General features: G+C 44.8%; 1 protein-coding gene across 3 annotated transcripts in view; it reads right to left on the bottom strand.

Annotated features, from left to right (window-relative positions):
• TSPAN3 (tetraspanin 3) overlaps positions 1-25,485 on the bottom strand; it is a 58,826-nt gene extending 33,341 nt beyond the window's left edge. Inside the window, exons 1-7 of one of the 3 annotated variants that reach the window (XM_036349924.1) lie at positions 25,192-25,485; positions 13,502-13,693; positions 13,199-13,273; positions 11,023-11,124; positions 9,915-10,067; positions 7,551-7,634; positions 1,970-2,177 (exon numbers count right to left, since the gene is read on the bottom strand). In XM_036349924.1, coding sequence (XP_036205817.1) covers positions 2,052-2,177; positions 7,551-7,634; positions 9,915-10,067; positions 11,023-11,124; positions 13,199-13,273; positions 13,502-13,693; positions 25,192-25,254 — 795 coding nt within the window. In that variant the 5' untranslated portion in view covers positions 25,255-25,485 and the 3' untranslated portion in view covers positions 1,970-2,051. Of the gene's footprint in view, positions 1-1,969; positions 2,178-7,550; positions 7,635-9,914; positions 10,068-11,022; positions 11,125-13,198; positions 13,274-13,501; positions 13,694-25,191 lie in introns of those variants that run through there. The other 2 variants (XM_036349938.1, XM_036349930.1) reach the window with 2 other exon arrangements.
• Between the last annotated feature and the right edge of the window lie 1,284 nt (positions 25,486-26,769).

The raw sequence follows: 26,769 nt of genomic DNA, 5'->3' as shown, positions 1-26,769 counted from the left end.
ATGTAATACTTTCAGCAGTAAAGATTTAAAAAGAAAGAAAGAAAACTATAGGACATGGAAAAAAGAAATAGAGGAAGATACAAACAAATGGAAGCATATTCTGTGTTCATGGATTGTAAGAATTAACATCATTAAAATGTCCATACTGCCCAAAGCAATCTATAGATTCAACACAATTCCTATTCAAATACCATCAGCATATTTCACAGATTTAGAACAAATATTCCAAAAAATTATATGGAACTAAAAAAGACTCTGAATAACCACAGTAATCTTGAAAAAGGAGAAGAAAGATGGAGGGACCACAATTCCAGATACCAAACTATACTCCAAAGCTTTTGTAAAAAACACCAGCCTGATACTGGCCCAGGAACAGGCATATAGATCAATAGATTATAATAGAGACCTCCGAAATCGATCCAAGCCATTACACTCAATTAATATTTGGCAAAGGAGGCCAGAGCAAATAATGGAGTCAAGACAATCTCTTCAATAAATGGTGCTGGGAAAATTGGATTGGTACATGCAATAAAATGAAATTAGAGCACCAATTTATACCATACACAAGAAAAAAGTCAAAATAGATAAAAGACTTAAACGTAAGGCACAAAAACCATAAAAATCCTACAAGAAAACATAGACAGTAAAATCTCAGACATCTCATGTAACAAAATCTCCCATACATCTCCTAGGGCAGTGGTCGGCAAACTGCGGCTCGAGAGCCACATGCAGCTCTTTGGCCCCTTGAGTGTGGCTCTTCCATAAAATACCACGTGCGGGCGCACATGTACAGTGCGACTGAAACTTCGCAGCCCATGTGGAGAAGTCGGTATTTTGTGGAAGAGCCCCACTCAAGGGGCCAAAGAGCCGCATGTGGCTCGTGAGCCGCAGTTGGCCGACCACTGTCCTAGGGCAAGATAAACTAAGGAAAAAAAATAAACAAATGGGATTACATAAAAAAAAGCTACTGCACAGTAAAAGAAACCATCCTCAAAATGCAAAGGGAACCCACTATATGGGAAAACATATTCACCAAGGATATATTTGATATAGGGTTAATTTCCAAAATATATAAAGAACTCATACAACTCAACACCAGGAAAACAGACAATCCAATTAAAAGATGAGTGACCTCAATAGACAATTCTCCAAAGAGGACATACAGATGCCAATAAACATGAAAAATGCGCAACATCACTAGTCACCAGAGAGATGCAAATTAAAACAACAATGAGGTATCACCTCACACCTGCAAGAATGACTACCATCAATAAATCAACATGTGCTGGCAAGGATGTGGAGAAAAAGGAACCCTAGTATATTGCTGGTGGAAATGCAGCCACTGTGGAAAACAGTATGGAGTTTCCACAAAAAATTAAAAATGGAATTGTCATATGACCCAGTGATTCCACTTTTGGGAATCTATCCTAAGAATCCTGAAACACCAAACATAAAGAATATATATGCAACCCCTATGTTTATAGCAGTGTTATTTACAATAGCTAAGATCTGGAACCAGCCCAAGTGCCCATGAATAGAAGAGTGGATAAAAAAACACTGGTACATTTTCACAATGCACTTGTAAAAAAGAAGAATTTCTCACCCTTTGGGACAGCATGGATTGGACCTGGAGAATATTATGCTGCGTGAAATAAGCCAATCAGATAAAGACAAATATCATATGATCTCACTCACATATGGAATCTAATGAACATAATAAACTGACAAACAAAACAGGTCCAGAGGCACAGATACATATCTCAGTGGGAGGATGGAGGAGATGGGAAGAGATTAACCAAAGTAGTTATATACGCATATGCAGAGACAATGGATACAGACAATAGTATGGTGAAGGCCCAGGGTAGGGCAGGAATGAGAGGAAGGAAGTTAAGGAAGGTGGGGGAGGAATTGGGGAACATCTGTATTACTCTCAACAATAAAAAAATAAATAAAAAGCAAGCTCCAAAGGTTATATACCACATGGTTTAATTTATAAAACATTTTTAAATGACAAAATTTTAGAAATGGAGAACAGATTAGTGGTTGCCAGGTTAACTGGGCAAAGGCATAGAAGAGAGAGGGATATAGCTACAGAAGGGTACCAAATGGTACCAGGTGGGATTCTTGTGGTATTGGATCTGTTCAGTATCTTGGTTGGTGGTGTTCGATACAGGAACCTACGCAGGTCATAAAATTGTATAGAACTGAATATATACACATAGACATCAGAAATCTGAATAAAATTGGTAAATTGTATCATTGCCAATACCCAGGTTGTGATATACTATAGTTGGGTCAAACGTTATCACTAAAGGAAAATGCACAAAGCATACATGCACTCTACTCTGTCTGTACACTTCCAGATGCACCTAACAAAACTAAGTTTCAAATACAGAAGAGGTTAGAACCTGTTTTATTTTAAGGCCTTTTCTGTAAAAAATTATAACTGCTCCTATTAGTATAAGAAACTAGAATTGTAGAACCAGTTCTTGATTTATGTATATCCTATATAATAAAAGCATAGTATGCAAATTGTCCCCTCAACCAGGAGTTCCTCCAGGAGTTCAACCAGGGGGTGTGGCCAGCCGGGGGGAAGGGAGGGAGGCCCAGGCCAGTGGCGGCAGGCGGCTGAGGGAAGGGAGCGAAGCCCTGACCGTGGCAGGTGGCCAGGGGAAGGGAGGGAGTACCTAGCTGGCAGCCGGCAGCCAGCAGCTGCTAGGGACCCTACCAGTGCACAAATTTTGTGCACTGGGGCTCTAGTAAACATATAAAACCCTTAAGGACAGAAAAACAAGAATTGAAAGGAGGAAAATATTTTTAAAAGACTAAAATAAAGCTATTTCCAAACTGAAGTAAAGCAATATAATTTTTTTTTAATTCTATACAGTTCTATTAAAATATCTCCAACAATATACTATCACAACAGTTTGTATTTTGAACAGCTCACTCACTAATCAAGTAAAGAAAATAAGGCAGCCCTAGCTGGTTTGGTTTGGTGGATAGAGTGTCACCCTGAGGAGAGAAGGGTCCCAGGTTCGATTCTAGTTAAGGGCACATGCCTGGGTTGTGCAATGTGCCCCCAATGGGGGGCATCCAGAAGGCAGCCAATCAATGATTCTCTCTCATCATTGATGTTTCTATCTCTCCCTCTCCCTTCCTCTCTGAAATTAATTAAATATCTACTTATATAAAAACTCTGGGTGTAACATCACGGCCAGAACCGAGACCAACCAGAAGGAAGTCAGTCCTGCAGCGGTTGTCTTGGAAACGGCTGCGCCCACCCCCAGCTGTTTCCTGGAGGGTGAGGTTTCAGGCAGGAACCCGCCCTCAGGGTGAGGTTTCAGGCAGGAACTGGCCCTCAGGGTGAGTTTTCAGGCAGGAACCCGCCCTCGGAGCAGAGCATGGAAGTGAAATGATTTGTAATGAATCTATTATTGAAGCTACCTTTGGAAATACTATATCTATAGATCAATGGTTTTCAACCACGGCTGCACACTAGACTCACCTGAGAATCTTTTTAAAATCCTGATTCCGGGCCTCATCCTCTGGACATTCTGTTTCTTTGTTACTAATGTTGTGGCCCCACCCCATACAAAGAAACAATTTCTGGAGGATGAGGCCCAGGAATCAGGATTTTAAAAGATTACCAGGTGATTCTAATGTGCAGCCAAGGTTGAGGACCACTGCTATAGATAATATTAAAAATATATCTAAACGTGCAATTCTTTGTCCAAAAAATGAGCATGTTCAAAAAGTAAATGAAGAAATTTTGGATATACTCGATGGAGATTTTCACACATATTTAAGTGATGATTCCATTGATTCCACAGATGATGCTGAAAAGGAAAATTTTCCCATCGAATTTCTTAATAGTATTACTCCTTCGGGAATGCCATGTCATAAATTAAAATTGAAAGTGGGTGCAATCATCTTGCTATTGAGAAATCTCAATAGTAAATGGGGTCTTTGTAATGGTACCAGATTTATTATCAAAAGATTACGACCTAACATTATCGAAGCTGAAGTATTAACAGGATCTGCAGAGGGAGAAGTTGTTCTGATTCCAAGAATTAATTTATACCCATCTGACACTGGCCTCCCATTTAAATTGCTTCAATGACGGTTTCCCATGATGCCAGCATTTATGATGACTATTAATCACATGGACAAACTCTACAGAGTAGGCATATTCCTACCTGAACCCATTTTCGCATGTGGTCAGTTATACTTTGCTTTCTCTTGAGTTTGAAGAGCACGTGACGTTACAGTTAAAGTTCTAAATACTTCATCACAAGGGAAATTAGTCCAGCACTCTGAAAGTGTTTTCACTCTTAATGTGGTGTACAGGGAGATATTAGAATAAGTTTAATCACTTTATCAGTCATTGTTTGCATCACTGTTGTTTTTATATCATGTTTCTGTTGTTTTCATATCATGTTTTTGTTGTTTTCATATCATGCATCTGTTGTTGTTATATCCTTTTGTTACTATTTATTAATAAATTTATATATTATTTTCATATATATTTTACTAATTTCCTTTCATATCTCACACTTCTATTATAGAGAAAGGGCAAACAGCCATATTAAAATATCTCTGCTAATTAATTCCCTTTTTTAAAAAAAATATATTTTATTGATTTTTTTTACAGAGAGGAAGGGAGAGGGATAGAGAGTTAGAAACATTGATGAGAGAGAAACATCAATCAGCTGACTCCTGAATACTCCCCACTGGGGATGTGCCCGCAGCCAAGGTACATGCCCTTGACCAGAATCGAACCTGGGACTCTTGAGTCCGCAGGCCGATGCTCTATCCACTGAGCCAAACCGGTTAGGGCAATTAATTCCCTTTTAATGTGCACAAATTTCATGCACCGGGCTACTAGTATATATATATATATATATATATATATATATATATATATATATATATATATATAAATTATATATCCTATCTAATAATAGACAAACATGGTAATTGACCGTACCTTCGCTACACCTCCCATTGGCTAATCAGCATGATATGCAATTAACCACCAACAAAGATGGAGGCTAATTTGCATGCTGCAGGCAGGGGAGGACAGCAAGAGCTGGTGCGAGCCGCCATCCAGGCCCCGTGTGCGACCCCAGAAGCCGCCTGCCTGCCGTCTGGGACCCGAATCCGGCTCCTGGGCCACAGGCCAGCACCCGTGTGCAGCCGCAGAAGCCGCCTGCCTGCCGCATCTCACCATGATCCACTGAGTTATGAGGCCAGAGAGCAAGGAGAACTACCACCCCTGAGTCAATGTGGGGAGCGGAGGACACGGCCTCCCCTCCTAAAGTCACCAAAGGACAGGACCTAACCTAAGCCACATCCTCTGAGACAGCCCGGCAGGCACCACTGACCCTCCCTGCAGGCTGGTTCCCCCTCCCCCTTCCCCTGTCCCTGCACAGCTCCCATAGCCCCCCTCCCCCCCGCACTCTCCCCCCCCCCCGCTGGCTGAGTCAGGCACAACAGGTTTGCAGCCATAGGGGCGATTTAGCAGCTAATAAAAAATGAAAAATGCGAGAACGAAGAAATGAAGCAGCTACTGCAGTGGGGAAAAGACGTTCATCAAATTCTTTGTCTCTGAGAAACTGAGGCAGCCAGCACAGGCCCCTGCACGGGACGAGGCTTCTGCTTCTAAAGAAATGTCCTGGGGTTAGAGGTGAGGGGTTGCTGCCTTTCCCATCTCGGAGCTCTCGGAGGAGTCTGTGCTCCCCCTCCTAGTATTCTTAACACCCAGAGACCCCTCCCCAATCCAGGGCAGGAATGTTCCACGCTGACTACCTCCAGAAAGCAGAGAACAAAGAGGCACTTCTTGACTTCAAGCCTCTAAACCAGTGGTTCTCAACCTTGGCTGCACATTAGAATCACCTGGGAATCTTTTTAAAATCCTGATTTCTGGGCCTCATCCTCTGGAAATTCTGTTTCTTTGTTATGGGGTGAGGCCACAACATTAGTAACAAAGAAACAGCATTTCCGGAGGATGAGGCCCAGAAATCAGGATTTTAAAAACATTTCCAGGTGATTCTAATGTGCAGCCAAGGTTGAGAACCACTGCTCTAAACAGACTTGACCACTGCAGGCAAAGACCTGCAGCTGAGAGGGGACAGGTTCTGGGTGTCGAGGTCCAGAGCATGGAAGGCCTCCTGGGGGAGCAGTGGATCTGGAAGCCTGTATGCTGGGTCAGAGACACCCCTGCTTCCCACCCTCCCCTGCCCTGCACATAGACGTGCCTGGACTGGGGTGAGGAGGAGAAGGAGAACTAGAGGGAAGGAACACTGAGTGTTTGTTGGCGGCCATGTAAAAAGGACTGTGACTCTCCTCTCCTGCTAAGTCATTCCTTAAGGCAGCAAGGAGACAAAGGGTCTGAGAGCAGCCACACAGCGTTGTGGCCGTGATCCAGGCACCAAGATGGTGTCCGTGCAACAGGGCTGAGGAGGTGTCAGAGGACCTCACCCCAGAAAGCCCAATACCTCTTTGTGTGATAGAGAGAAGGTGGCAGGGAGGGAGGGACAGAGCGAATTGGACTCGAGGCCTCAAGGCCCAGATGAGGAGAATATACCAGGGATCAGCATGGACTTGAGCTCTGAGGTGAGGGTCAAGGGCAGCTGGGTGGGGGCCAGACAGAAGACTGAGGTCCAGATGTCCTTGACACTGCTCAGTGTTTTGGTACCTCTGCCTGAGATATAAACTGTCTGACATGGAAGTACAACTCCAGAGAAGGGGGTGGGGAACCTAAGTTAAATAATATTTTGTTTTTGTTTTTTCACTTGTCAGAATGGGGGCTGAAGGTGAAGTTAGGTTTGGTTACTAAACAATAAAGAAAGCAACATTTCTTGCATACCCGACTGTGTGGTCTGAGATTGCTGCTCAGACCGAGAAAAAGTTGTAAAATGAAGTACTAATCTCTAGGGTTTAGGTCAGACCGAGGAGTAGTGCCACTCAGCCAGAAGCTGGCTCATGGCTGGCCAGTGCAGAGGTGGTGGCAGGAGCCTCTCCCACCTCCGTGGCAGCACTAAGAATGTCCAACTAACAGTTTAGGCCCAATCCCTTGGGGGCCTAAGCCTTTAGTCGGACATCCCCCGAGGACTCCCTGGCTGCCAGAAGGATGTCTGACTGCAAGCTTAGGCCTGATCCCCCGGGGAGTGGGCCTAAGTCAACAGGTGGACATCCCCCAAGGGGTCCTGGACTGCAAATGGGCGCAGGCCGGGCTGAGGGACTGCCCCTCGAGTGCACAAATTTTTTGTGCACCAGGCCTCTAGTGTGTGTGTGTGTGTGTGTGTGTGTGTGTGTATTTTTCTTTTAAGAAAAGAAAAAAAGGCAGAGTCCTCTCAAAAATGGTCCCCCCATCCAGACCTCTGGTTTCTTGAAACCATTCTGGGTCTAGGTCTAAAAATGGAAATAGAAGATGTTGGAAACCGGTGCCTGGTATCTCAATCACTTTCACTTAGTAATTAAAACCATTCAGGGCTGACATCAGAGAATCAGTACACTCTGATCATAACTGCTTGGCTAGCTGTGCTTACCTGAATAGCTGCAAATGCCAGGGCTGCCCAGATAACATGCATCATGATTTCTTGTAGCTTCTTCACAACTAGAGCCTCACACCCCTGAAACACAAAGTCATCCTTATCAGATGTCTCTTTTAAAACTGAAAGCTACACAGTCACATACTACCACCCACTGGCAGAAATGGAAATCACAAAAACCAAAAGACAGAAAAAGAAGACCCATGCATTTAAAAATAATTTACAGTAAAATAAAATAGCCCAAAAGAGAAGCAAAAGTCATGGAGATGTAAACTACAGCATACAGAATATAGTCAACTAGTGGCCCAGTGCATGAAATTTGTTCACAGGTGGGGAGGGGGTTCCCTCAGCCCTGCCTGCACCCTCTCCAGTCAGGGAACCCTTGGGGGATGTCCAACCGCAATCTGGGACTGCTGGCTCCTAACCGCTCACTTGCCTGCCTGCCTGCCTGATTGCCCCTAAACCCTCTGCCTGCTTGCCTGACCACCCCTAACCCCTCTGCCTGCCTGCCTGCCTGATCACTCCTAACTGCCCTCCCCTGCTGGCCTAATCTCACCCCCAACTGCCCTCCCCTGCCAGCCTGATTGCCCTACCTGCCTCTGCCTGCCTCATTGCCCCTAACTGCCCTCCCTTGCTGGAATGATCTCGCCCCCAACTACCCTCCCCTGCCAGCCTGATCTCGCCCCAACTGCCGTCCCCTGCCAGCCTGATTGCCCCTAACCCCCTGCTGGCCTGATCTTGCCCCCAACTTCCCTCCCTTGATGGCCTGATTGCCCCTAACTGCCTCTGCCTCGGCCGCCACCACCATGGCTTTGTCCAGAAGGAAGTCGGGCATCCAGAAGATGGCCGGTTGACCCGGTCTAATTAGCATATTACACTTTTATTAGTATAGATAGATTATATAGGATAGGATTCCTTAAATGGTGAGGCGGTGGGGAGGGGAGCCTTTTTCAGCAGGAGGAGATGTTCTTTGCAAACAAAAAGACATAACCCCTATATCTGGACTGATAGCCAGCCATATGCACTACACTGCTAAACCGGTCATTAAAAAATTGAACCGCTTTCTTATACCTTACACCAAACAGCTGTTGCCCTTAAAACCCCTCCTCAGCCCCCACCTTAGGTTCTGCCTTCATAGTTCACCCAGATTAGGTTCTGATTGGTCGGTTTCTATGCCAATCAAGGTCAAAAGCTCCGCCTCCTAGCCAGCCATTGGCTCATAGCACTTCACCCAGATTTGGTTCTGATTGGTTAGTTTCTATGCCAGTCAGCATCTCCAGGCCTATCTCTGGGCCTGATCAAAGAGGCAGGGCTGATCAGTAGCCCCCAGGGAGGGCCGGAGAGAAACAGAGGCGTGGCTGCTGGCAAAGCCTGGAGAGAAAAAGAGAGGAAACAGCTGATCAACAGCTGCCATGGAGGCTGTGGATCAGACCCTGCCTCTCTCTCTGCAGGCCTCTTTCCAGGCTTGTCCACAGCCCCCTTGGCAGTCAGTGCTGGGTCACCACGGCAACCCAGCACCAACTTCCAGTGTTCCGTGGAGCCTTGGTCATTGTGGACGTTACGGACCCTGGCTCTTTATATACATAGATAATATTGTGATAACTATATATGGTGTCAGGTGGTTATTAGGCTTATTGGGAAGATCACTTTGTAAGCTATATAAATGTCCACCATACTATACATCTGAAACTATATAATATTGTACGTCAACTATAATTGAAAAAAATTTTTAAATTTAAAAAGCTATAACTACAATGTGTACATAATATAATTTAAATCCTTAAAAAAAATAATTGAAAGCAGGGACTCAAAAGAATATTTGCATATCTATCTTCACAGCAACATTATTCACAATAGCCAAAAGGGGAAAGCAACCCAAGTGTCCATCCATGAACGAGTAGATAAGCAAAATGTGGTCTATCTACAATGGAATATTATTCAGCCTTAAAAATGGATGAAATTCTGACTCATGCTACAACATGGATGAATCTTGAAGACATAGTGAGTAAAAAAATAAGCCAGACACAATATGACAAGTTTTGTATGATTGCTTATATGAGGTACCTAAAGTAATCAAAATCATAGACAAAGTAGAATGGTGGTTGTCAGGGACTCAGGGAAGAGAAAATGGAATGTTATTTAATGGGCATAGAGTTTCAGTGTGCAAAAGAGAAAGAGTTCTGCAGATGGGTGGTGGTGAATATATTCAATACTACTGAGTTGTACACTTTAAAATGGTTAAGATGGCTTTTTAAAAAAAGACAAGCAAAACAAGGTAGAAAAGAAGTTCCAGGTAGAGATGATACAGAGAAAAACAGGTTACCAGGCTAGGTTCAAGTTTTAGCCAAGGAACTGACTTACCTCAGCATAGAGGTTAGAGGGATGGGCCAGACTGCCATTACAGCTGCTGGCAGTCTCCCTGCAACAGCTAAGAGGGACACTCTGATTTTTGTTTTCTTTGAACCAGTCTGTATTTTCCCAGTCTGAGTAGTTGTGAATTCCACAACAGTGCAGCTATTGGAAAAGAGAATAGAGATATTACTCCTCACAAAATACATATACCTTTGTTGAACTTTAGAGTTCTGTGCACTGAAGAACCTTAAGTTACTCTAGAACAGTGACATCCCAATAAATCTTTTTGCATTGATAGAAATGTTCTATGACTGCATGTCCAACATGGCAGCCACTAGCCACATAAGGCTATTGAGCACTTAGAATGCGGCTGGTGTGACTAAGGAACTGAGTTTTTTATTTTAATTTAAGTAGCTGCATATGGCTAGTGCCTCTAGAATGTCAATATGAAGAGCACAATGCTGACAAGAGGTAGTTTATAGTTAAGAAAAATCTCCCTATCTTATATGTGAAATACCTGGTTCTGAGTTAAATACTATTTCCAATGACAAGAGTGTTTAAAATATTTTATCTAAAATGTCTGTGATTTGCTTTAAGATAATCTAGCAAAAGATATGTGGGGGTAATAGATGAAACAAGATTAACAAACAAAACACTGACAATTTTGGAGACAGGTTTATGAGCATAAAGATCTACTATACTATTCTATTTCAATGTATGTTTCAAATTGCCCATACTTTTTTTTTTTTTTTTTTTTTACTGTTTTTTCAGTTACCTTTTCTGGTCTTGCTGTTAAAAGATAGATAAGAAAATCTCCCACCTCTTCTTAAGTTCATCTGGACTCCCACCTTCCCTGTGGCACATACCTCTCTTCCATCACCACCTCTCTGGCTAATTAGATTTTTGGGGGAAAAGTCAGATACATTTTATCTGACTTTGACTAGGTAATGGTGGAAAACAACTTTTCAAGGGTGAAGATAAAAACACTGAACACATCATAAAGTTAACCATGACTGTGAAAGTACATGACTAATTTACATAGTAATAGCAGAGTAAGTATCATATTGACCCAACAGTGATTGGCCCTCAAAAACAAATTCACCTCAAGAGAGCTCACCTGTCTCTGTACATAATCAATAGCCCGGCTAGCAGCATCAGGGTTGGTTCCATTATAGGTCTTATATACTTTCTGAATGCTGTGGTCAACCTCATTTTCCACCTGAATCAAAACAAACAATTTGGCCCCTCTAAAATACTAGTAAAAATAATATTAGTCAAGGCTCTAACTAAGATGCATAAATAGCATATTTGCAAAATTGCCAGATATCTCTGTAAATTTCTTATAAGAAAAAGTTTTCTCCCTTCCTGGTTCTATACATATTCAGGTAAAGATTCAGGCATTTTATATCACATAGATTAAGCTTCAAAGAAAAGATTGTGTGCAAAGTGTCAGGCTAACAATCCACTCAAAAGGGAGAAAGCAGTTGAGCCTTGAGATAGATGTCTTAAATAATAAATAGACTGCCTCCTCCTCCTTCATTTTTTTTTAATCCTCACCTGAAGGTATTTTTTTCCATTTAGAGAGTGGAAGTGAGGAAGAGCAGGAGGGAGGGATTGTGGGAAGGAGGGGGAGAGAAAGAGAGACAGAGACATCAATGTGAGAGACACATCAACTGGTTGCCTCCCACATACACCCCAAATCAAACCTGCAACTCCAGTCATGTGCCCTTTACCAGGAATTGAACCTGCGACCTTCCAGTTTGTGGGCTGACTGACACTCTAACCACTGACCTCACTGGCCAGGGCGACTGCCTTTTTAAAAAATATATTTTTATTGATTTCAGAGAGGAAGGGAGAGGGCGAGATAGAAACATCAATGATGAGAGAGAATCATTGATTGGCTGCCTCCTGCTCCCCTCCCCTGCTACTGCGGATTGAGCCCACAACCCAGTCATGTGCCTTTGACTGGAATTGAACCTGGAACCCTTCAGTCTGCAGGCCAACACTTTATCCACTGAGCCAAACCAGCTAGAGCTGCCTTCTTTTTAAATAAGTTTTCAGTGTAGTCTCAGAAGACCTAAGCATTTTCCTTTCCTTAAGGAGGTAAAAATAAAATAATTTAAAAAACACCACATGCCTGGCCAGAGTGGCTCAGTGGTTGAGCATTGAGTTCATTAGTTTGATCCCTGAATTGTAGGCTTGACCCATAGTAGGGGGTGTGCAAGAGGTAGCCAATCAATGATTCTCTTATCATTGATGTTTCTACCTCTCTCTGAAATCAATTAAAAATAAAAATAAAAAACACATGAAAAAAAAAACCACCACAAGACACTTTTGGGACAAATTATTAAACTTGGCCAAATATGCAAAAGTAATCAGCAGGTAAATAAATCAGTCTTTAGAAATGACATTTTCCTACTAATTACTAAAGTGTCACTTAACAAATTTTGTACCTGATTCCCCTTACCCTTTTAAGATTATTAAACTTATTTGATAATTTTATCAGTGATGTCAGGATACTATAAAATTGATAACCAGATCATAGGTAGGAGCATAATCCACTGCATTCTTTTTTTGTCATGGTTGCTCAATACCTTATGTATCAATGATTTGAATATTAAATTGGAATATCATGCCTTTGATTTAAAACCATACCTTACAATGAGTCTATACCATGGCTCTAAAGTTATGCCCAAATTAATTAATTTAAAGGTCTGTTTAGCCTTAAATGGTACTATAAGTGGAAAGCAAAAGCAGGCAAAGTAGAAAGGAAAGAGGAAAGAAAAGAAAATGACAAGGAAAGAGGAACAAGAAGGGAGTGGCTGCAATAGCTGCCTTGGTGTTCGAGTTGGCAGGACACCTTGTTCCTTAGGATGAGGTAGAAGGTAGGATCACAACTCATAACCATCTTTTTTTCTAAGGCATTTTTAAAAGAGGCAATTGAAAACAAAACAGAAATCAGGAACATTTGCATTTCCCCTCTTATATAGAGAATCTATGGACTGAGGAAATTTGAACAAACTTCTTGGTTGACCAATTATTCATCTGTAGCTCATTCTGAAATAATTTAAAGAAAACTGAAAACGTATAAATTAGAACAGTAGTAGAATCAACACTTTGCTATATAAAACAAGACTAGAAATCTTGACATATTAACTTTAGATGTTTAAAGCAGTGGCTAAACTGAAGTATGGCAAAAGAAAATGTTTACTTTGATAAAGTGAATTTGGTCTATTTCACCTGAAATACTTAAACCACCTTTTAAAGCATATAAATTATAGTAGACAACATACCTTTGCTCTGTAAACATATCCCAAAACCACTACAACAACTTCTGTGACAAAAACTAAGAGTAGGATGATGACAAACTGCAAGGAAACATAGTCAAAAATTAAATACAAATAAAAATAGCACTAAATACTCTCCTGATAAACAATTATCTAAGATAACAGTTACAAGTTTAAGACAAGTGCTAATTCTATTCCAACAATAGGAGTCAGTCTATGCAGTGTCATGCTTAATTCAAAGCAAGTAACACAAATGAAATATTCCCACATAATACGATGACACATATAGTCAATGAAGCACTAACTTACCGTGGCCAACCCACAGCGACTTTCCCGGATTGTGGCACAGCAGCCAATTAGCCCAATAATGAAAAGCAAAGCTCCTACAGCTATAATCACTACAGCAGGGATGAGAGTGTACACATCTTCAAAGAAGTGGTCATAGTCATCATAAGTGATGAAGACATAGGCTCCCACATAGCATAAAATGCCAGCTGCCCCCTGTGAAAAACAAGGTCAGAATGCTGGTAAGTCTCTAAGGGCTGCTGGTAAAATGTTCCAGTAGGTTATAATTCAGTGAGATTTCCCATCACTTTTAAATCTATCTGTACACTTTTTTCAGAGGCTGAAAAGTCTCCTATTATTCATTAGCAAGAACATTTCTTTACTTAAGTAGAAAAGTTTTCCAAACTCCAGGTACTTTCCATTCACTGCTGCTTCACTTAGGGACAAGAAACCACAAATCCAGTAATGATGACAAGAATGAATCTCACAAACACCCCAAATGTTTATTTGTAGCTCAATTACAATACCATACAAATCAAAGAGGTGGTAAGGGAGATACCTTTGCTCATCACAGGTGCCCTCAATAAAAAAGGAAATTAGATACAAGTGGCAGGGCCAGGATGTGACCCCAGCAATCTGACTCCAGAATCTGAATTTATAACCTACTAGAGGCCCAGCGCACAAAATTCATGCACTCGGGGGTGGAGGGTGGGGGGGTGTCCCTCAGCCCGGCCTGTGCCATTTCGCAGTCTGGGAGCCGTCAGGGGGATGTCCGACTGATGGCTTAGGTCTGTCAGTTGGACATCCTTAGTGCTGCCGTGGAGGCAGGAGAGGCTGCCACTACCACCGCTGTGCTTGCCAGCCATGAGCCCAGCTTCTGGCTGAGCAGTGCTCTCCCTGTGGGAGCTCACTGACCACCAGGGGACAGCTCATTCATTGAGCATCTGCCCCCTAGTGGTCAGTGTGCGTCAAAGCAACTGGTCGTTCTGTCATTCAGTCAATTTGCATATTAGCTTTTTATTATATAGGACTAGAGGCCCAGTGCACGAAATTCATGCACTGGGGCGGGGGGGGCTGTCCCTCAGCCCGGCCTGCACCCTCTCCAATCTGGGACACCTTGGGGGACATCCCTCTCACAATCCGGGACTGCTGGCTCCCAACTGCTAGCCTGCCTGCCAGCCTGATCACCCGCTAACTGCTCCCCTGCCGGCCTGATCAACACCTAACTGCTTCCCTGCCAGCCCAATCGCCCCCAACTGCCTGCCTCTGCCAGCCTGGTCACTGCTAACTGCCCTCCCCTGCCGGCCTGGTCATCCTTAACTGCCCTCCCCAGCAGGCCTGGTCGCCCAAAATGCCCTCCCCTGCTGGCCGGATCGACCCTAACTGCCATCCCTGCTGGCCTGATCTCACACCTACCTGCTCTCCCCTGCCTGATCATCGGGGTCCAAGGTGCAGATAATGGGATTCCTGGCTGGCAGTCCACTGACAGCAAGCTATCCAATGGCCAATTCTGCAAGGAATGGGGCTCCCTCCTCCCTCCTATCAGAGTCCAGTTTGAAAGCCGGCCACGCCCCCCAGAATTCCACGTGAGACCCAGAATTCCACCATGCCGCAGCTGCCCAGGGCCCACATCCCCCTCTCACCGTGGTGCCACGGCGTCCCAGGGCCCACATCTCCCTCTCACCGTGGTGCCACGGCGTCCCAGGGCCCACAGCCCCCCAGCAGTCAGTGCTGGGTCACTGCGGCGCCCGTAGCAGTGGCTATCAGTGCTGGGTCGCCGTGATGCCCACAGCAGCGGCAGTCAGTGCTGGGTCACCATGGTGCCCACAGGAGCTGGCAGAAGGGAGGGACCGAGATGTCTGCAATTCAGCCCACTCACCAGTCCCTGCCCACCCGAGCCTGCTGCGCACGCAGCCTGGCATTCAGTCATCTGTTCGGTTGTTTTGGACATTACAGACCCTGGCTCTTTATATATATAGACTAGAGGCCCAGTGCACAAAAATTTGTGCACTCGGGGAGGGGGGCCCGTCAGCCCGGCCTGTGCCCTCTCACAGTCTGGGACCCCTTGGGGGATGTCCACCTGCTGGCTAAAGCCCACTCCCCAGAGCACTGGGCCTAAGCTGGCAATCAGACATCCCTCTGGCAGCCCGGGAGCCCTCGGGGAATGTCCACTTGCCAGCGGGGAGCAAGCCTAAGCTGAAGTCAGACATCCTTAGTGCTGCTGAGGAGGCAGGAAAGGCTCCCACCACCACCGCTGTACTGGCAGCCATCAGCCTGGCTTGTGGCTGAGCAGAGCTCGCCCTGTGGGAGCACACTGACCACCAGGGGGCAGCTCTTGCATTGAGCGTCTGCACCCTGGTGGTCAGTGTGTGTCACAGTGACCAGTCATTCCCAGTCGTTCTGCTGTTAGGGTCAATTTGCATATTACCCTTTTATTATATAGGATAGAGGCCTGGTGCATGGGTGGGGGCTGGCTGGTTTGCCCTGAAGGGTGCCCCAGATCAGGGTGAGGGTACCGCTGGGGTGCCTGGCCAGCCTGTGTGAGGGGCTGAGGGCCATTTTCAGGCTGTCCACACCCCCTTTTGGGTGGGGGTCCCTGTGGGAGTGCCTGACCAGCCTGGGTGAGGGGCTGTTTTCAGACTGGCCACACCCCTTCAGGGAGGAAGGTCCTGCTGGGGTGCTTGGCCAGTCTGGGTGACGGGCTGATGGCTGTTTGCAGGCTGGCCAAGCCCCCCCAGTGGGTACCCTCACCCCGTGAGGGTGTGGCCATCCTGGGTGAGGGCCTGATGGCTGTTTGCAGGCTGGCCAAGGCCCCCAGCCACCCAAGCTCCCAGTAGAGGCTGGCTGGAAGCAGGTATCTGGGATTTATTTATCTTCTATCATTGAAACTTTGTTGCCTTGAGTGGAGGCCACAGCCGGTCAGGGCTGGCAGGAAGCTTGGTTTCCTCCATCGCTGGGGTAACCAGGCCTTCTGCTTGCTCCACCTACATGGCTGCCGATCGCCATCTTGGTTGGATTAATTTGCATATAGTCGCTCTGATTGGCTGGTGGGCATGGCTTGGGTGTAGCGAAGGTGTGATCAATTTGCATGTTACTCTTTTATTAGATTAGATATCTGTCTCTTTGGGAAAAGAAAAAATAATAATACCTAGTAACCATGATACCCATTACCAAAAACTTGCTGTCCTAGTCAAGGTTGTGAAATGGTAAAGCCAGAGGACTCAGTTATAGCAAACTTTGCAAACCCTTAGGGTCTATTTAGTCTTTAGAAGAGTTCTTCTCAAGCTAATGTGAATAGGAATCATCTGAGGATCTTATTAAACAACTAGAGGCCCGGCGCATGAAATTCATGCACAAATATGGTCCCTAGGCCTGGCCTGCAATCAGGGCCATCTTCCCCGGTTGCTGGCAGTTGGCCCCGCCCTCCACTGCTACCCACCCACAGTTCCCTGTTCACTACCAGGAGATCAGAGCCTGCTGGCCAGCGAAGGGACTGAGAGGTTGGCCAGCAGGCCCCAATCGAGTGATCATGGCCTGCAGGCTGAGGGCAGCTCCTGCTTTGAGCAACTGGCCCCTGGTGGTCAGTGCACATCATAGCGACTGGTCATTCGCCATCCGGTCAATTTGCATATTACCTTTTTATTATATAGGATAGACTGATTTAGTAGGTCTGGGGTTGAAGCCTGATATTCTGCATTTCCAGCAAGTTCCCAGGGATGCTGATGTTGCTAATTCTTGGACTACACTTTGACTAACAAGGTTATAGAGCACCTGTAGGGAAAATGTTGCAGTAAGTCAGGGAACAGATATGCCTTATTTCAGCTGCTGCTCTAGCCACCATTCTCCAGCTGCAGTTTTATATACAGCCTCCTCTTGCAATTGTTGATTTTGCTATTTTTAAAAATATATATTTTTATTGATTTCAGAGAGGAAGGAAGAGGGAAAGAGAGATAGAAATATCCAGGATGAGAGAGAATCATGGATCAGCTGCATCGTCCAAGTCCCCCACTGGGGATCGAGCCCACAACCCAGGCATGTGCCCTTGACCGGAATCAAACCTGGGACCTTTCAGCTTGCAGGCCAACGCTCTATCCACTGAGCCAATCCAGCTAGGGTGATTTTGCTATTATTATGCACCAACTCAATGCTGACAGTCCAATACCACTTGCTTATATGTGAATAACCAAATACAGTGTGAGGCTAAGTATTAAAACAAATTAAATTTAATGAAGTATTAGATTTTGCCTGTCTGTCTTCCCTATCTTCCCACGAGCTTTTGGAAAGCAGGAACTATGTCTTTTTGCTCTTAATATACCTCAGAAAAGGATAAAGCATATGAACAAGCATTAATTGAGTGAATAATTCTTAGGGTATACTTGTTTGGTGCAAGTATACATTTCTGCAGAATCCTAATCTGAGTTGGAATTTATGGAATAAAATTTATTAAAATATTTCAAAACATAATAAATATTCTAAAAAGCTATTAACCTATTCCTTATATTGTTATTAAGATAGCTTTTCTGCATATGGTCTCTTAGCTGATTCCAAGTTCCCAATGCTATTTCTTTCAGTTAATGATTATTCAGAGTCACAAGACACTTGGTCAGTGGACAGATAACTGAGAACTTAGTAAAACTAGAAACATTCCTTTTCTTAACTGTCAGAGAAAAGTTAAAACATGTTTCCTATTATGTACTATGACTTGCTTACTGTCAATGTTAGCTTCTAGTGACTGACAAATAGCTATGGGGAAAAAAAAAATCTGTGTACATTCCAATGACACAGTCTCTGTCAAAGTAACCATCCTATATAATAAAAACCTAATATGCTAAGTGTCTGGTCATCCGGTCGGCCATTCAACCAATCAAAGCATAATATGCTAATGATATGTTAAGGCCGCTCAACCGCTCACTATGACGTGCACTGACCACCAGAGGGCAGATGCTCCGACCGGTGGGTTAGCTTGCTGCTGAGGTCCAGCCAATCGGGACTGAGCAAGACAGGTTGGACACGTCCTGGAACCCTCCCACAATTCCTCCCTGGCTAGCCAACCTCCCATGTCCTTCCCTGGCCCTAATCGTGTATCAGTGGGCTCCCTCGGCCTGACCTGTGCCTTCTCGCAATCCGGGCTGAGGGACCCACCCCCCCCGAGTGCACAAATTTCATGCACCAGGCCTCTAGTTCATAATGATAGACATGCAAGAGGAATAGAAACAACTTCCAGGATATCAAATGAAGGTTCCAGTTTAAAGTATCATATTCCCGGCCGGAGCTCCAGTGGCGCAATCGGTTAGCACGCGGTACTTATAAAGTATCATATTCCCAAGTCAAATGTGTAGGAAACAAAAAATATGTATAAGGAGATTTGTGAAAAGAAGCTTCCTTGAGCCTGGTCAGTGTAACTCAGTGGTTGAGTATCAAGCTATGAACCAAGGAGGTTACCAATCAATTCCTGGTCAGGGCACATGCCCAGGTTATGGGCTCAATCCCCAGTAGGGGGTGTGTAGGAGGCAGCCAATCAATGATTCTCTCATCACTGGTGTTCCTATCTCTCCTTCCCCCTTCCTCTCTGAAGTCAATAAAAATATATTGAATAAAAAGTTGTCTTTGAAATATTTCATTATAAAAAATGTTTTAAACAAAAGCATGAAGACATAGTTAAACCTTCTTTTTGAACATATCAAGTATATTCTTGCCTTAGGGTCTATAGACTGTTCCATCTTGAATTCCCCCCATTTTCCCGAAATCACCCCAAAACCAGCTCCTTTTTATACTCCAGATTAAATCTCATCTCTTTGAAAAAGCCTTCTTTACCAGCCTAAGGCACTCTATCACATAACCCTGTTTTTTAACCCTCTGCATACTACATCACTTTTCTTGCTTATTTTTAGTTATCTGTCTTATTCCTCCATAAAGAAGTTCTATAAGTCCAAGATCTTCACTATCTTTTTCACCATTTTATCAATAATACAAGCACAAACTAGGAGCTCAAATATTTGTTATATTTGTTTAGCAAAACAATTTTCCTGAATTATATGTATCAGAAGGAAGTATGATATGAAAAGCTCTTTTTAAATGAGATAAATTTTAAAGGTTACATATAGCTTCCAAATACTATTTGTATGTATAGAGTATTTCATACGAGCAAATGATAATTAGTGAAGGTGCCACGTTCTAAAGTTGTTCCTAAAGGCATTTAAAAGGTGTCTGACCTTCCTGTGGTACTTCCTACTCCATAGGTGTTTTCTTGTTACTATCACCTCTTATACAGATGAAAAACAATAGCCTAAATAGATGTGCCAGAGTATAAATTCTACAGGCATGGACAAAGCTTTCTCTTGCAGTCCCTATACAGCATAAGACACTTATGAGCAAAATTAATACTAGCCCATTGGTTTTTCACATAGGGTAGAATAAATAAAGGTAATTTTTATAACATGGAACATGATTAAGTACTCAAATAACTTTACCAGAATAAAAACCTGAACATTAAAAAGTACTGATTTAAACTTGTTTTAGATGAAGCCTCCTGGGTCAGAGCAAGTGACCTACCCAAGCAATAATCCAGTATGACCTTGGTACAAAGGTGTAGTTAATAACTGTTACAATAGCATTCAATATTTAATCATGTACCAAATGCTACTAATCATCCTCCATAAACCATCGTGGGTCTAGCACTAATATACTTACATTTTAAAGCTATGTCACTCCATAAAAACAGAGATCTAAGTTGTATATCCTTTCCCTTGTCCAAAATTATCTTTCATGCCACAGCACTAATATTCTGGAATATAATGAGGAACTCTGTTTCCATTAGACAAACTTGAGGATTTTAGGAACGGTTATTTCCCCTTTTATTGTGTGGCTTTCCACAGTAACTTTCTTAGACTCCACTGTCCAAAATAACGTAGACTAAGTCAACGTAGTGTGGAGCCTACATATGTCAGGAACATACTATTTCCACATCACAGCTCACTGAGCCAACTCCCAAATGAACTAGGATAACAAGATATTAAAAGATGCAGTTTACGCCCTGACCAGTTTGGCTCAGTGGATAGAGCGTTGGCCTGCGGACTGAAGGGTCCCAGGTTTGATTCTTGGTTGTGGGCACATCCCCAGTAGGGGGTGTGCAGGAGGCAGCTGATCGATGTTTCTCTCTCATTGATGTTTCTAACTCTCTATCCCTCTCCCTTCCTCTCTGTAAAAAAAAAAAAAATCAATAAAATATGTATTTTTTTAAAAAAAGATGCAGTTTAAAGATCTTGCCAAAGCAATTAAGCTTTAATACTTAACCACAATCATCATTACCACCTGATAGTGAGGAGCCAGTACAACAGAGTTAAAAAGTTTGCCAAGGCAACCTAAATAAGCTTTTAATAAGCCCTTTGCAGGGGATATTTATTTTTCCAATTATTCATTAAGGCCTTAAAAGGAGGGAGGGAGCCAGTATATAAGGATACACTTATTAAAACTGAAGAATACATTACAAATTGCTAGGGAGAACCAGTTAACATCTGTTTTATGTACTCCCTCATAATGGCTTAATTTTTTAAAAATGACAAGTTAAAGAGTGCATTTTAAATACTGGTATAGGTTCTATACAAAATTAAAATCAGTATGTTTTAGAGAAAGTACCTCTAACATAACCTAATGAGATACTTTCCCTTTCCAAAACTTTTGAAATCACACTTTGCTCTAACACTAAGGGCTCTAAGTATACAACAACTTGAGTTTGAACGCAGGCTCTGGCACCCCTTGATGCCTTCAGTAACCCTTAATGCCCTCATCTGTAAAATAAGCATAATAATATTCCTGCCAGATTGACTTGATGTGAAAACACTTCATGTAAAGTGCTTAGCACAGTGCCTAGGTGTAATAAGCACTCAAATGTTAGCTATCATTACCATCATCATCATCAGATTCCAATGTCTGTCCCTAAACTAAACATTTGGTGGGAGACAGACCTAAAAATACTGTTTTCTCATAAGGTTGCACTAATCTGCTCTATGTCACAATATTTTTCCCTGCATGTCTGCTTAGCTTCCTTATCACAGCTCACAAAAGCTTTACTATCCTTGCTAACCTAGATAAAGGGTATTTTTACTACATAGTATAACTTTAGGCCTGGAATAACCCACTAAGAAATGCACAACTGAATATCAACATAACCTTTTTCACTGAAGAAAGTACCAAAGGTACATATGCTAACACAATTTCCAAAGATTCATGAGCAATCACTTAGAATTAACTGATATTTTAAGAGTAAATAAAAATCTAATTATTTATTTAAAGAAAATGGCTCCTTTATTTCCAATATTTTATTACATTAACAATTCCAGTCCCTGAGCTTAAATAGCCTAGAATTCATCTGATAGATTATTCTTCAAAATTAAATAGTCATGCCCATAAAAATCACAAGAAACTAAAGGTTACAAAGTGAAGTCTCTCCCTAAGTATCCTATCTAATAAAAGAGAAACATGGTAATTGGTGTACGACCGCTACCTTTCCCATTGGCTAATCAGGGCAATATGCAAATTAACTGTCAACCAAGATGGCGGCCAGCAGCCAGGCAGCTTGAAACTAACATGAGGCTTGCTTGCTTCAGTGACGGAGGACTCCAATGTTCCCCGCCTGATGCTGCAGGCCTCTGAGCTGCAAGCAACTATGTAACAAACATAGAAGCTAAACAAAACCCCAGAAACCTGCCAGGCTTCAGCCAGCAGGATGGCAACATTGTAAGCAAAGGCCAGAAACCTACTTTCAGCAGCGGAGGCCTAAGAGCTGGAGCCAAGCCTCAAAGCTAAAGCTGGCCCAGAATAAAAAGAAAAAAAGGAGCGGTTGGGAGCTTCAGTCACCCCCAGCCTGAAAACAGCCCTCAGCTCCTCACCCAGACTGGCCAGGCACCCCAGTGGGGACCCCCACCCTGAAGGGTGTGTGACCAGCTGCAAACATCCATCATCCCCTCACCCAGGCTGGCCAGGCACCCCAGTGGGGACCCCCACCCTGAAGGATGTGTGACCAGCTGCAAACAGCCATCATCCCCTCACCCAGGCTGGCCAGGCACCCCAGTGGGGACCCCCACCCTGATCCAGGACACCCTTCAGGGCAAACCATCTGGCACCCACCCATGCACCAGGCCTCTATCCTATATAGTAAAAGGGTAATATGCCTCCCAACACCGGGATCAGCGGAGCCGCGAGGCCTCCCGGCAATGGGATCAGCGTGACAGGGGGCAGCGCCCAAACCCCCTGATCGCCCTGCGGCTCTGTGTGTGACAGGGTGCGGCGTCCCCCCCCCCCCCCCGCCACGGGCCCTGCTCTGTGTGTGACGGGGTAGAGCCATAACCTCCCCATCGGCCCTGCCCTGAGTGTGAGAGTGGCGGCACCCCAACCCCCTGTCGGCCCTGCTCTGTGGGTGATAGAGGGCGGCGCCCTAACCCCCTGATGGGCCCTGCTCTGTGAGTGACAGGGGGCTGCGCCCAACCCCCTGATTGGCCCTGCTCTGTGCATGACAGGGTACAGAGACCCAACCCCCCTGATGGGCCCTGCTCTGTGAGTGACAGGGGGTAGCGCCCCAACCGCCTGATTGGCCCTGCTCTGTGTGTGACGGGGGTGGCGTCGCAACCTCCCCATAGACCCTGCCTTGAGTGTGACAGGGGACAGTGCCCCAACCCCCCAATCGGCCCTATCCTGAGCGTGACTGAGGGTGGCATCGCAACCTCCCAATCTGCCCTGCTCTGTGCATGACAGGGGGAGGCGCCCCAACTCCCCAATCGGCACTGCTCTGAGCCTGACCAGGGTCTGCACCTAGCGATTGGGCCTGCCCTCTGCCACCCGGGAGCAGCCTAAGCCAGCAGGTCATTATCTCCCGAGGGGTCCCAGACTGCGAGAGGGCACAGGCCGGGCTGAGGAACTCCCCCCGCCCCCCACACCGAGTGCACAAATTTTTGTGCACCGGGCCTCTAGTCTTAGTAATAATAGAGTGTTTATTATTTGGGGATCCCTGAAAATACCTTTTAAAAAGGCTTGTAACTCGCCGAAACCGGTTTGGCTCAGTGGATAGAGCGTCGGCCTGCGGACTGAAAGGTCCCAGGTTCGATTCCGGTCAAGGGTATGTACCTGGGTTGCGGGCACATCCCCAGTGGGGAGTGTGCAGGAGGCAGCTGGTCGATGTTTCTCTCTCATCGATGTTTCTAACTCTCTATCTCTCTCCCTTCCTCTCTGTAAAAACTCAATGAAATATATATTAAAAAAAAAAAGGCTTGTAACTCAAATTAATGTATGAAAAACACTAATTAAAAAAGAAGAAATCATGAATGTAGTGATGGGGAAAGGGGAATGGTGTGGGTGGAGGTGGGTAAAGGGGACATCTGTAATAGTGTCAACAACAAAAAATCATGAAAACCCCAATGTCACGTGAGAGATTTTGAATAGGTACTATCAGTCAGGACTCTTTCCATCACACCATAAATACCGGAAAAGACTATGACATTGCACATGTGTGTATAGGTGCCTTATTATATATGCTACACTAGTGGGGATATAAAAAGTTTCCTCCTTGAGAGGGGAGGGGAAGATGGGAGTTGTAAGAAGAAAAAAATTTTTCCAAAATAGGTATGTGTGTGGCAAGGAGAATTTGAATGGGGACATACAAAAGTATGGGAAGTGACAACGTTCCAGGAGTGTCCTCAGACTGTGGAAAGAGAAGTCTGTCCAGGGCAGCAAGTGTTTAAGAATATGGCCAGTCATGATGAAGGAAAGGTGACTAAGGACATCAGCTGTAATACCAAGAGATTGAACCTTACTTCACTGCTAATTTTTTGGGGGGGGGTTGTTTGTTTTTTAAATAAAGTGATGTGAGGGAAGAATGCTTAATAAGATTTATCCAGGTGCAAGGTCGAGAGGATTAGAGGATAGAGAGACTGATTGTAGCAATACAGTTACTACAAAAGTCCCTGGTGAGATAACAACTTGAACTAAGATGAAGTGGCTATAAACACTCCTTTCTTTGGGTGTTTTTAAAAAAACAACAACTCACAAGCCACCATTTATTGAAAGTGAGCTCATCACTTTTTAAATCTTGTGATTTCCGAATCATATTTAGGAGAGGTTTATAACCTCAGGCTCCCCATACCCATGACCCAAACAGTTTTATTTTCTTGGTCAACGGATTATTTGACTTATCAAATCGAAGCCATTCAGTTTGGGGGCTGCTAACCAGCCAACCAGTTCTCCATTCACAAAGAGCTCTAAGTCAAAGTCCTCACCGAGTTGGCAGCGTTCCCGCATAGGTGCACCTTTTGCTCACAAGCCTTAGGCCGACAACGAAAGCGGAGCCTGGCCCTTTGGGGAATAAATATCCTCTTTCCAGCCTGAGGTCCGGAACGAATCTGCATCGAAAGCTCTCCGTTCAGCAGGCTGCTCCAGGGGAAGAACCTGAGACTGGGCCAAGCCTCTCCGCGTGAAGTCCCCAGCCCAGAGACAGTCAAGCACTAAGGCCCGAACGCGGAGGCCGCCAGAAGCCCCTAAGGGTCCCTTCCTCGCCCTCCAGGCACAGGGCCTAGGAGGGATCTCACAAAGCCGTCCCCCTGTCATAGGCCCCGTCACCCCCGACCCCAAGTCGCTGCTGCAGTCCCCGCCGGACCCTTCAGATGCCTCAACCCAGGCCTCACCGCCGGCGCCCCCACCCTTCTCCGCCCACCAGCTCCGCTCACCCAGAAGATAAGGTTGAGAAACACCAGCACAGTCTTGGAGGAGGTGATGCCGCACTGACCCATGGTGCCGACAGTCGCTGGGGCCCTGCTTGGGGAGCCGGGTGCGCCGACCCAGCAAGGCCACAATGGCTAGGGCGCCTCCCGGCTGGGATCTGCACAGGCTTGATTGTGGCTGCCCCCAGCCCCAGCGTCCTTGCACAGCCCGGGCCCCAGCAAGCACCTGGCTCCTTTGCGCAGCCGCTCCAGTGGGGAAGGGGGGGAGCGGAGGAGGAGGCACGCTGCTCCCTAGCAACCGAGTTGAACCTGACCGGAAGCTTAGGCCAATCACTCTCTAGGCGGGCTACAGCGAGGCCGTGCCTCTTAAAGGAGCCAAAGACTCAGCTACTTTTGGCCTCTGGCCACCCTTGGATGCAAATGGCTCATTAGGGAAATTTTATTGGAGGAAATTCTCCTCATAGAGCCACATTTACTATGCCAGCCCACAGTAGGTAGTCTTTTTACCTAAGCCATTTCCCCTGTCAACCCTCCGCCCATGGTTATTGGCATCAGTTCAACACCTACAGGAATCCCCAATTGGGGGTGCAGTGAAAAAGTGACTTTATTCAATGCAAACAGCTATCATGATTCAGCACAGTTGTGGAACAGCATGACTGTGGAGCACCGCAATAATGTTACAGCTCAATTATAGAATAGCACAACTGTGGGGTTGATTCTGGCAGGAGGCTGCCCTCGGGCAAGGCCCCTCTCTGGCTAGACAGCTCAGCTGCCCTCGGGCAAGGCCCCTCTCTGGCTAGACAGCTCAGCTCTGAGCTGGTTCAAGCTGGTCTGCTTCAACTCACCCTGCTGTGAGGTGCCCTGAAAACAGACCTTTGGTGTTTCAGCTCCAATCAGGAAACTTCATCCTGCAGTCTCCTTCACACAAGAGAACTTGGGCTCTCCCAGACAATGGAAAACTGACTTTATTTATATAAAGAGAAGTCCCTGTCCCTGGTCCCTAATTGGTCTGTTCTCGTGTTAAATAAGGACCCCAAATCCTCACAATTTAATTGGTCCAAAAAGCACTGTCATGATTGGTTGTATATAGCTGTCCTTATTGGTTAGTGAAGATGCTAATAAGGCTATAAGTGCATGGCTCCGATTGGACAGGAAAAGTTTCAGTCTTACTGGTTGAAATACTATTCCAGGAACTCCTTTTTAAGGTCTGGCTCAGTTGGCAGAAACAGTGTAGGCAGGCAGATTAGTGCAGGTTTATCCCTGAAGCTGGTTTGCATGGGAGGCCTATTTAGAAATGGCTGCTAGGCTCTATTTTTACATTTGTGTCCAGTTAGTCACCAGGAGTCCTTTTTGGTAGCTATCTTCTTTCTCAATATTGACACCCCATAAGGAAGTTGCAGACAGTAATCTCTCCCACTCCACATCAAGATTTTTTCTAAGCCCTGTTTGGGAGAAGTGCAATGAACATCAACAAATAGTTATGGAGAACTTATTGTGCCATGTGCTTGGCTCTCGGAATAGTCATCAGAAAGGAGGAAAAGCACCCAAGCTGATTTGGCTCAGTGGATAGAGCATTGGCCTGCA

The sequence above is a fragment of the Myotis myotis genome, unplaced genomic scaffold (genome assembly GCF_014108235.1).
Source record: "Myotis myotis isolate mMyoMyo1 unplaced genomic scaffold, mMyoMyo1.p scaffold_m19_p_1, whole genome shotgun sequence".
NCBI classification, from domain to species: Eukaryota; Metazoa; Chordata; class Mammalia; order Chiroptera; family Vespertilionidae; genus Myotis; species Myotis myotis.
Note: the sequence above shows the minus strand (reverse complement) of the source record. Positions and strands in the feature narration are given on the sequence as shown.